The sequence below is a fragment of the Coregonus lavaretus genome (genome assembly GCF_964263955.1).
Source record: "Coregonus lavaretus genome assembly, contig: SUPER_36_unloc_1, whole genome shotgun sequence".
Classification (NCBI taxonomy): domain Eukaryota; kingdom Metazoa; phylum Chordata; class Actinopteri; order Salmoniformes; family Salmonidae; genus Coregonus; species Coregonus lavaretus.
In genome coordinates this window covers 1,023,673-1,036,117 of record NW_028167175.1, presented here as the reverse complement: position 1 = coordinate 1,036,117, position 12,445 = coordinate 1,023,673, and the positions used below count along the sequence as shown (strand labels likewise).

At 36.1% G+C, this 12,445-nt stretch overlaps 1 protein-coding gene across 1 annotated transcript in view; it reads right to left on the bottom strand.

Annotated features, from left to right (window-relative positions):
- Positions 1 to 793: 793 nt before the first annotated feature.
- Positions 794 to 12,445, bottom strand: part of LOC311111056 (paired box protein Pax-2a-like) — a gene marked incomplete at its 3' end in the record, with an annotated part of 75,122 nt that continues 63,470 nt past the window's right edge. The window contains exons 8-10 of the mRNA XM_084189056.1: positions 4,341 to 4,442; positions 1,142 to 1,228; positions 794 to 870 (exon numbers count right to left, since the gene is read on the bottom strand). Of these exons, the coding sequence (XP_084045182.1) occupies positions 794 to 870; positions 1,142 to 1,228; positions 4,341 to 4,442 (266 nt within the window). The remainder of the gene's footprint in view (positions 871 to 1,141; positions 1,229 to 4,340; positions 4,443 to 12,445) is intronic.

Below are 12,445 nucleotides of genomic sequence, written 5' to 3'. Positions count from 1 at the left end.
TACTACACTATACTGCACTGTACTGCACTGTACTGTACTGTAATGTACTGTACTGCATTGTACTGCACCGTACTCTCAGCTCAGGACGGCTCCTCCATCAGCCGACAGATCAGTCAGGTAAAGGAATGTTTTGATCCACGAAGGAAGAAAATGAAACGGAGGACCATTACAAAAAAGGAAAAGATACAAATTCCTCTTTGTCATTTTCTAAACTTTTAGTTGTCTTTTTCACCTCAGTAGCTTCAGTAGTATCACGTATATATAGTCTTTCAAAGTCTTTAGTGGTAATGTACAGTCACACAGATCACATCGAAGAATTTGACATTTTTCACTTTGAAGGTATCCAAATTGGTGGTTGATGGGAAGTTGTCTGCATGGTATCCCGAATGATTAGTTCTTCTTCTGTTGTGTGTGGTAGTGTGGTATTCAGGAGGACAGTTCTTCTTCTGTTGTGTGTAGTAGTGTGGTATTCAGGAGGACAGTTCTTCTTCTGTTGTGTGTAGTAGTGTGGTATTCAGGAGGACAGTTCTTCTTCTGTTGTGTGTAGTAGTGCGATATACAGGAGGACAGTTCTTCTTCTGTTGTGTGTAGTAGTGTGGTATTCAGGAGGACAGTTCTTCTTCTGTTGTGTGTAGTAGTGTGATATACAGGAAATGGAGCTGCCTGTTAGCTGTCTTAACAGTATCCCATCATGCCCTCTGTTCACACCGGGGCAACATGGACGCTGCCGAAGCCATGGTTGTAGTCGTGGTGTAGGTGGTGGTGGTGGTGGTTGATTTGGTTTCCGTGGTAACTAGTGGCGGTCATATGCCGTGGCAGCAGTAGGTGGTCCGGAACCTCTGGATGCGGCACTATAATAATAAGGGGAACCTGGAAGGTTAACAGAAGAAATGGACCGTTGGAAACAACATCCACCAGAACCCACAACACACTGTGATTATGTGTCCTGTTGTCCTCTCAGTAACTGACATTCTAAACTGACATTCTAACGGTTGTATCCGTTAGCTGTTGTAAATTAATTATACCGGCCAAGGCTATAACAATATTTAAAAAAAAATGTTTAAGGGATATGTAAAAAAAAATATCTAATAATACTGTAGTTGTTGTAAAATGCTCTAAGACTCCAGTCAGTCATACTCACTTAGTAGCGCTGGGTTGCTGAATCGCCATGCCTCGTTGTAGGTTGTGTACTGTGGATGACTGTAAGGGTTTCCTGTAAACTCACTCCCTGTAAAACAAACAAAACGATTAGCATTTTTAAAGTCCCATTCCATTACCTTGTGAAACTCTTTCACTTGCTTGCCATTTCCCATCATATATATAACGTATGGGGTAATTTGATAGTCATTTATTTGAGACCAGTCAACCAGATCATTTATTTATTATTTTTTCTCTCCATTTCATTTTAATGATGCAAGACTGAACGATAGAAAATCTGACAGTTGTGGTCTTCCGCGTCACACCCACTGTCATAGTATCTACTGTCCTGTACCTCTTAACACCTGCTGTCATAGTATCTACTGTCCTGTACCTCTTAACACCTGCTGTCATAGTATCTACTGTCCTGTACCTCTTAACACCTGCTGTCATAGTATCTACTGTCCTTTACCTCTTAACACCTGCTGTCATAGTATCTACTGTCCTGTACCTCTTAACACCTGCTGTCATAGTATCTACTGTCCTTTACCTCTTAACACCTGCTGTCATAGTATCTACTGTCCTGTACCTCTTAACACCTGCTGTCATAGTATCTACTGTCCTGTAACCTCTTAACACCTGCTGTCATAGTATCTACTGTCCTGTACCTCTTAACACCTGCTGTCGTAGTATCTACTGTCCTGTACCTCTTAACACCTGCTGTCATAGTATCTACTGTCCTGTACCTCTTAACACCTGCTGTCATAGTATCTACTGTCCTGTACACCTTCTATTTTCCACATCATTGAAATAAACACTGTGGTTTTAAGACATTTGCTAGCATCCTTTCTAATGGTTGAAATGGCATTATAAACTCTTGTTATAGGCTTCCTCAGAGGAAAGGAAATCCTGTCCCGCTGTTTTGTTGCCACAGGATTTTCCTTGCAGGCAGGAAGTAACTTAGACCATGCCAGTGAGGCAATGCTGTTGGTCCTACACGTTTCTTTCTTTTATGAGGCAATAAAGGCTGAGATTTGAACAGTGTTTGGGGCCTGTCACTAAATCTTAGTGTCTGTGGGTCAGATCAATGGAGATCCACCAGCACCACGTTACTGCTGGTGTCCGGTGACTGATGAGAACGACTGGGTGGTAAAAACAGATTTGATAAGACGCTGGGAAAAACACGCCGTATTCTCCAACTCCAACCAAATGAACTAACTGTCATATAGATAATAGATAGCCCTTTACATTACAGGGACTTTATACTGTGGAACTGCTCATGTAATTACAGTGTAACAAGTAACAATGAGTTACAATGTACATACTTTATCACAAAAAAACACAAATACAATATTTGCACACCTGGATTGTATAATATTGACCTATTATTCTTTTTAAAATAATTAATAACTGCACCATGCTCAAAAGTATATTCAATGTCTGCTTTTTTTTTTTTTTTACCCATCTACCAATAGGTGGCCTTCTTTGCGAACCCATTGGAAAAACGTCCCTGGTCTTTGTGGTTGAGGGACCAGAGGGTATAGAGATGGTGTAGTCATTTGAAGATCATGTTAAACACTATTATTGGACACAGAGTGAGTCCGTGCAAATTATAATTTGACTCCTGAATTATTTAGGCTTGTCATAACGAAGGGGTTGAATACTTATTGACTCAAGACATTTCAGCTTTTCACTTTTAATTAATTTGTAAACATTTCTAAAAACATAATTCCACTTTGACATGATGGGGGCACTGTGTGTATCAGTGACACTAAACCTCAATGGAATCCATTTTAAATTCAGGCTGTAACACAACAGCATGTGGAAGAAGTCAAGGAGTGTGAAGTCCTTTCTGAAGGAACTGTATGTGTTGTTGATACTCCATGCTGAAACTCATATGAAAAGAAAACGGTGTGCATTGCATTGCATCCAGTGGACAAAACAGTGATTGTACGGATGGACGGGGGAGAGAGCGGGTCTGAATCCTGAAGCCCTTTGAGCATGCTGTAATCGGTTAATGATTTTCTAACACAGCTGTGCACTCGATTGGATTTTCCTTTCCGCATGGGTTGATCAGCTCAAAGAAAAATGGCGGTGCATGCTGCCGCGGTGGGGTGTACGAGCACAGAGACGGGGAATACCAGGAAACAACCAGTGAATCAGCGCAGTAGTCAGAATGCATCCCGTCCCATCCCGTCCCGCCCCAGTGTCTGGTTGGTGTGTTCTGGCAGTGTAGTACTAGCCCTGGCCCAGCCGGCCCCTCCTTAGAGAGATAGCGATTTAAATATTGACTGGCCTCCCATGCCTCTGTGTTGTGACCCTTCACTGTTTGTTGTGAACCTGAACCGCAGGTTAAGTAGAGGGGTGGAAAGGGAGGCGCTCTGACCACAGAGGAGGACGAGGAGGCCGAGGGGAGGACTGGGAGAGAGACGGAGGAGAGGAGATCGCTAGCTGTTTATCGACGGCTCCTGAGAATGCCTCATGCACGGCACACACCACAGAGGGATAATGAGCTAAGATACTGGAGTGGAACTGAGAGGATCTGTCCTTTAACCATGTCTCTGTATGTCTCTGTCCTTTAACCATGTCTCTGTCTGTCTCTGTCTTTTAACCATGTCTCTGTCTGTCTCTGTCTTTTAACCATGTCTCTGTCTGTCTCTGTCTTTTAACCATGTCCCTGTCTGTCTCTGTCCTTTAACCATCTCTGTCTGTCTCTGTCCTTTAACCATGTCTCTGTCTATCTGTCTGTCTCTGTCTTTTAACCATGTCTCTGTCTGTCTCTGTCCTTTAACCATGTCCCTGTCTATCTGTCTGTCTCTGTCTTTTAACCATGTCTCTGTCTGTCTCTGTCCTTTAACCATGTCCCTGTCTATCTGTCTGTCTCTGTCTTTTAACCATGTCTCTGTCTGTCTCTGTCTTTTAACCATGTCTCTGTCTGTCTCTGTCCTTTAACCATGTCCCTGTCTATCTGTCTGTCTCTGTCCTTTAACCATGTCTCTGTCTGTCTCTGTCCTTTAACCATGTCCCTGTCTGTCTCTCAGTTATCCAGCAGGACTAGTCTCCTGATAGCCTACATGTAACGGTGTGTGCTGTCTGTCCACGCTACAGGTCATTGCTTTATATGAGGGACAGTTTGTACAATCTTGAAATGAAAATAAAATGTTAAACTTTAAAATGTAATATCTACCAAAAGGTACACTCACCAGGAACCATTCCAGCCAGTGTTGAGGTGGGGTAGCTGCCCTGGCCTGTGGGGGGTACGTGAGGGGGATAGCCCGGTAGGGTTGTGTTGGCCATGTCTCGACCTGGAGAGAGAGAGAGAGAACACACACACAATCAATAGATGGTCCTCCAAGACAAAACACTAAACCACCCCCTCTTAGAGGTTAGAAACGGGATCATGTTTTTTGTTCCAAATTGCACCATATTCCCTTAACATTGCACTACTTTTGACCAGGGCTCATAGGGCTCATAGTGCACTACATAGGGAAAAGGCTGCCATTTGGGACGCACCTGTCTAATCATACGGTCTCCCTTGAACAGAAAACACTCATTGTAATACACTGTAAAACCATGAAACGTGACACCTTTATAACCTAAACGTCTGTGTATAAAACTTTAAACATTAGGTATTTAGATTTGCCATTAAGTGTTCACATGTTAAGCACAGGTGTTTAGAATGCAAGATTTCACATGATAGTCAGCTTTTCCCAGTCAGTTTCCAACCAGGAGAACACCTTTATCTCCTAAGTGTTCAGATGTTAACTTCTCCATCGTCCTGGTTCAGAGTGCATTTAGTCATTAGATATTGATGTGACTTTCCATGCCTTTAATTCAGATCAGTGTTAGGAATGTCTGTCACCTTGCCTACGTTTCAGCACAACTGAACAGGACATTTGAGTCAATACAATTTTTTTCAATCGCGTGGTGTCGTGGTTACTCAACTGTGTTGAGTTAATTTTCGCTAACTCCCTCAGAGTGAAAAAGACGTGGGGGGGGCCCTCATTATCATATTTCCCAGCATGCTTTGTTGATTTTTTTTTAAATAGTTTGCTTTAATATCTGTTTCCTTGTGCACATTCATTGATTCATTGATCTTATACTATACAAATATAAATAACTTTAAATTGTTCTAAACTAATCCAATCTGCAAGGCGTTGGATTTATTGCACCCGTTACTGAGATAGTTGTTCCAGTTTAGAGGCTTTAGGTCAGGGGTCATCAATTCCATTCAGCTGCCGGATGATTTTTTTCTTGAGGGGATGTAGACTGCAAATCGACTGCAAGAAGCCCAAACAGATATAATATTTGACTAAAACATAATAATTTAAAACCTTTCTTACATTTGTGTACGATCACATACAGTATATGTCTATTACGAGTAGGAATACTTTGGAACAGATTTCTAAAAATAAAACAACCACTAAATCCATCAGAGGGCCGCAAGTTGGGGAACCCTGGTTTAGGTCATCTTGTTTGTTAAGTCTTTCACCATAGCAGCCATTCTGAGTGCAGGTTGTGGGTGATAAAATATTCAAATTCTTGGATATCCTCCCTCTTGGCTGGATTCCGACAGGAATTACTAATCACTTCATAAACCAGCATATTGTAATTTGCAGGTCTGATGTGGCCCATGAGCCAGGATTTTCAGACCACAATGTCCAGGATAACTGGGCCATAACTAAAGGCCTTATAACATGTATAATATGTGGTCATAAAGGGTTTATTTTTAATTGAAACACATTCACTTAGTCAGTCATCTGGTGAAAGCTTCAGTGGTAGAAGTTATTGAACGTAACAATCATGTCTCTGTCACTAACAAACACAGTGATTGGTGGGTATCTCTCACATTTACTTGAAAACCATGCTGGGAAATATGCAAATATGGCTTTACACCCTACAGTGTTAAAACAACAGCCCCAGTGTTTAGAGTATAAAACCTAATGACTTGTACCGAATAAACGTGTTCATGTGTTTAAAAAGTGTTGCAGCAAATAAACATGCTCTGGTGTTTCCAATCTAAACACTGTGACGCATTGAAATTCGAAATGCCTTGACGTGTTTAAAACGTGCTCCAGATAAGTGTTTGGCTGTGTTCAGATCCTAAACACTTGATTTTACAGTGTAGGTATCATGGCCTCCATACTATGGCCTACACCCTAGTGACCAGAGAATACATATACTGTATTCTACACCCTAGTGACCAGAGAATAAATATACTGTATTCTACACCCTAGTGACCAGAAAATAAATATACTGTAGTCTATAGTCACCAGATAATAAATATACTGTATTCTATAGTCACCAGAGAATAAATATACTGTAGTCTATAGTCACCAGAGAATAAATATACTGTAGTCTATAGTCACCAGATAATAAATATACTGTAGTCTATAGTCACCAGATAATAAATATACTGTAGTCTATAGTCACCAGATAATAAATATACTGTAGTCTATAGTCACCAGAGAATAAATATACTGTAGTCTATAGTCACCAGAGAATAAATATACTGTAGTCTATAGTCACCAGAGAATAAATATACTGTATTCTATAGTCACCAGATAATAAATATACTGTAGTCTATAGTCACCAGATAATAAATATACTGTAGTCTATAGTCACCAGATAATAAATATACTGTAGTATATAGTCACCAGAGAATAAATATATTGTAGTCTATAGTCACCAGATAATAAATATACTGTAGTCTATAGTCACCAGATAATAAATATACTGTAGTCTATAGTCACCAGAGAATAAATACACTGTAGTCTATAGTCACCAGAGAATAAATATACTGTAGTCTATAGTCACCAGATAATAAATATACTGTAGTCTATAGTCACCAGAGAATAAATATACTGTAGTCTATAGTCACCAGATAAAAAATATACTGTTGTCTATAGTCACCAGAGAATAAATATACTGTAGTCTAAAGTCACCAGATAATAAATATACTGTAGTCTACAGTCACCAGAGAATAAATATACTGTAGTCTATAGTCACCAGAGAATAAATATACTGTAGTCTATAGTCACCAGAGAATAAATATACTGTAGTCTATAGTCACCAGAGAATAAATATACTGTAGTCTATAGTCACCAGAGAATAAATATACTGTTATCTATAGTCACCAGAGAATATATATACTGTAGTCTATAATCACCAGATAATAAATATACTGTAGTCTATAGTCACCAGAGAATAAATATACTGTAGTCTATAGTCACCAGATAATAAATATACTGTAGTCTATAGTCACCAGAGAATAAATATACTGTAGTCTATAGTCACCAGATAATAAATATACTAAGTCTATAGTCACCAGAGAATAAATATACTGTAGTCTATAGTCACCAGAGAATAAATATACTGTAGTCTATAGTCACCAGAGAATAAATATACTGTAGTCTATAGTCACCAGATAATAAATATACTGTAGTCTATAGTCACCAGAGAATAAATATACTGTAGTCTATAGTCACCAGAGAATAAATATACTGTAGTCTATAGTCACCAGATAATAAATATACTGTAGTCTATAGTCACCAGATAATAAATATACTGTAGTCTATAGTCACCAGAGAATAAATATACTGTAGTCTATAGTCACCAGAGAATAAATATACTAAGTCTATAGTCACCAGAGAATAAATATACTGTAGTCTATAGTCACCAGAGAATAAATATACTGTAGTCTATAGTCACCAGAGAATAAATATACTGTAGTCTATAGTCACCAGATAATAAATATACTGTAGTCTATAGTCACCAGATAATAAATATACTGTAGTATATAGTCACCAGAGAATAAATAAACTATGGTCTATAGTCACCAGAGAATAAATATACTGTAGTCTATAATAACCAGATAATAAATATACTGTAGTCTATAGTCACCAGAGAATAAATATACTGTAGTCTATAGTCACCAGAGAATAAATATACTGTAGTCTATAGTCACCAGATAATAAATATACTGTAGTCTATAGTCACCAGAGAATAAATATACTGTAGTCTATAGTCACCAGAGAATAAATATACTGTAGTCTATAGTCACCAGAGAATAAATATACTGTAGTCTATAGTCACCAGATAATAAATATACTGTAGTCTATAGTCACCAGATAATAAATATACTGTAGTCTATAGTCACCAGAGAATAAATATACTGTAGTCTATAGTCACCAGAGAATAAATATACTGTAGTCTATAGTCACCAGATAATAAATATACTGTAGTCTATAGTCACCAGAGAATAAATATACTGTAGTCTATAGTCACCAGAGAATAAATATAATGTAGTCTATAGTCACCAGATAATAAATATACTGTAGTCTATAGTCACCAGATAATAAATATACTGTAGTCTATAGTCACCAGATAATAAATATACTGTAGTCTATAGTCACCAGAGAATAAATATACTGTAGTCTATAGTCACCAGAGAATAAATATACTAAGTCTATAGTCACCAGAGAATAAATATACTGTAGTCTATAGTCACCAGAGAATAAATATACTGTAGTCTATAGTCACCAGAGAATAAATATACTGTAGTCTATAGTCACCAGATAATAAATATACTGTAGTCTATAGTCACCAGATAATAAATATACTGTAGTATATAGTCACCAGAGAATAAATAAACTATGGTCTATAGTCACCAGAGAATAAATATACTGTAGTCTATAATAACCATATAATAAATATACTGTAGTCTATAGTCACCAGAGAATAAATATACTGTAGTCTATAGTCACCAGAGAATAAATATACTGTAGTCTATAGTCACCAGATAATAAATATACTGTAGTCTATAGTCACCAGAGAATAAATATACTGTAGTCTATAGTCACCAGAGAATAAATATACTGTAGTCTATAGTCACCAGAGAATAAATATACTGTAGTCTATAGTCACCAGATAATAAATATACTGTAGTCTATAGTCACCAGATAATAAATATACTGTAGTCTATAGTCACCAGAGAATAAATATACTGTAGTCTATAGTCACCAGAGAATAAATATACTGTAGTCTATAGTCACCAGATAATAAATATACTGTAGTCTATAGTCACCAGAGAATAAATATACTGTAGTCTATAGTCACCAGAGAATAAATATAATGTAGTCTATAGTCACCAGATAATAAATATACTGTAGTCTATAGTCACCAGAGAATAAATATACTGTAGTCTATAGTCACCAGAGAATAAATATACTGTAGTCTATAGTCACCAGAGAATAAATATACTATAGTCTATAGTCACCAGAGAATAAATATACTGTAGTCTATAGTCACCAGAGAATAAATATACTGTAGTCTATAGTCACCAGAGAATAAATATACTGTAGTCTATAGTCACCAGATAATAAATATACTGTAGTCTATAGTCACCAGATAATAAATATACTGTAGTCTATAGTCACCAGATAATAAATATACTGTAGCCTACAGTCACCAGAGAATACATATACTGTAGTCTATAGTCACCAGATAATAAATATACTGTAGTCTACAGTCACAAGAGAATAAATATACTGTAGTCTATAGTCACCAGGTAATAAATATACTGTAGTCTATAGTCACCAGAGAATAAATATACTGTAGTCTATAGTCACCAGATAATAAATATACTGTAGTCTATAGTCACCAGAGAATAAATATACTGTAGTCTATAGTCACCAGATAATAAATATACTGTAGTCTATAGTCACCAGAGAATAAATATACTGTAGTCTATAGTCACCAGAGAATAAATATACTGTAGTCTATAGTCACCAGATAATAAATATACTGTAGTCTATAGTCACCAGATAATAAATATACTGTAGTCTATAGTCACCAGAGAATAAATATACTGTAGTCTATAGTCACCAGAGAATAAATATACTAAGTCTATAGTCACCAGAGAATAAATATACTGTAGTCTATAGTCACCAGAGAATAAATATACTGTAGTCTATAGTCACCAGAGAATAAATATACTGTAGTCTATAGTCACCAGATAATAAATATACTGTAGTCTATAGTCACCAGATAATAAATATACTGTAGTATATAGTCACCAGAGAATAAATAAACTATGGTCTATAGTCACCAGAGAATAAATATACTGTAGTCTATAATAACCAGATAATAAATATACTGTAGTCTATAGTCACCAGAGAATAAATATACTGTAGTCTATAGTCACCAGAGAATAAATATACTGTAGTCTATAGTCACCAGATAATAAATATACTGTAGTCTATAGTCACCAGAGAATAAATATACTGTAGTCTATAGTCACCAGAGAATAAATATACTGTAGTCTATAGTCACCAGAGAATAAATATACTGTAGTCTATAGTCACCAGATAATAAATATACTGTAGTCTATAGTCACCAGATAATAAATATACTGTAGTCTATAGTCACCAGAGAATAAATATACTGTAGTCTATAGTCACCAGAGAATAAATATACTGTAGTCTATAGTCACCAGATAATAAATATACTGTAGTCTATAGTCACCAGAGAATAAATATACTGTAGTCTATAGTCACCAGAGAATAAATATACTGTAGTCTATAGTCACCAGAGAATAAATATACTGTAGTCTATAGTCACCAGATAATAAATATACTGTAGTCTATAGTCACCAGATAATAAATATACTGTAGTCTATAGTCACCAGAGAATAAATATACTGTAGTCTATAGTCACCAGAGAATAAATATACTGTAGTCTATAGTCACCAGATAATAAATATACTGTAGTCTATAGTCACCAGAGAATAAATATACTGTAGTCTATAGTCACCAGAGAATAAATATAATGTAGTCTATAGTCACCAGATAATAAATATACTGTAGTCTATAGTCACCAGAGAATAAATATACTGTAGTCTATAGTCACCAGAGAATAAATATACTGTAGTCTATAGTCACCAGAGAATAAATATACTATAGTCTATAGTCACCAGAGAATAAATATACTGTAGTCTATAGTCACCAGAGAATAAATATACTGTAGTCTATAGTCACCAGAGAATAAATATACTGTAGTCTATAGTCACCAGATAATAAATATACTGTAGTCTATAGTCACCAGATAATAAATATACTGTAGCCTACAGTCACCAGAGAATACATATACTGTAGTCTATAGTCACCAGATAATAAATATACTGTAGTCTACAGTCACAAGAGAATAAATATACTGTAGTCTATAGTCACCAGGTAATAAATATACTGTAGTCTATAGTCACCAGAGAATAAATATACTGTAGTCTATAGTCACCAGATAATAAATATACTGTAGTCTATAGTCACCAGAGAATAAATATACTGTAGTCTATAGTCACCAGATAATAAATATACTGTAGTCTATAGTCACCAGAGAATAAATATACTGTAGTCTATAGTCACCAGAGAATAAATATACTGTAGTCTATAGTCACCAGAGAATAAATATACTGTAGTCTATAGTCACCAGAGAATATATATACTATAGTCTATAGTCACCAGAGAATAAATATACTGTAGTCTATAGTCACCAGAGAATAAATATACTGTAGTCTATAGTCACCAGAGAATAAATATACTGTAGTCTATAGTCACCAGATAATAAATATACTGTAGTCTATAGTCACCAGATAATAAATATACTGTAGTCTATAGTCACCAGATAATAAATATACTGTAGCCTACAGTCACCAGAGAATACATATACTGTAGTCTATAGTCACCAGATAATAAATATACTGTAGTCTACAGTCACCAGAGAATAAATATACTGTAGTCACCAGTCACCAGAGAATAAATATACTGTAGTCTATAGTCACCAGAGAATAAATATACTGTAGTCTATAGTGACCAGAGAATACATATACTGTAGTCTATAGTCACCAGAGAATAAATATACTGTAGTCTATAGTCACCAGAGAATAAATATACTGTAGTCTATAGTCACCAGAGAATAAATATACTGTAGTCTATAGTCACCAGAGAAAAAATATACTGTAGTCTATAGTCACCAGATAATAAATATACTGTAGTCTATAGTCACCAGAGAATAAATATACTGTAGTATATAGTGACCAGAGAATAAATATACTGTAGTCTATAGTCACCAGAGAATAAATATACTGTAGTCTATAGTGTGGTCCTCTGTAGCTCAGCTGGTAGAACACGGCGCTTGTAACGCCAAGGTAGTGGGTTCGATCCCCGGGACCACCCATACACAAAAATGTATGCACGCATGACTGTAAAATGGCATATTATTATTATTATTTATTATTAGTCACCAGAGAATA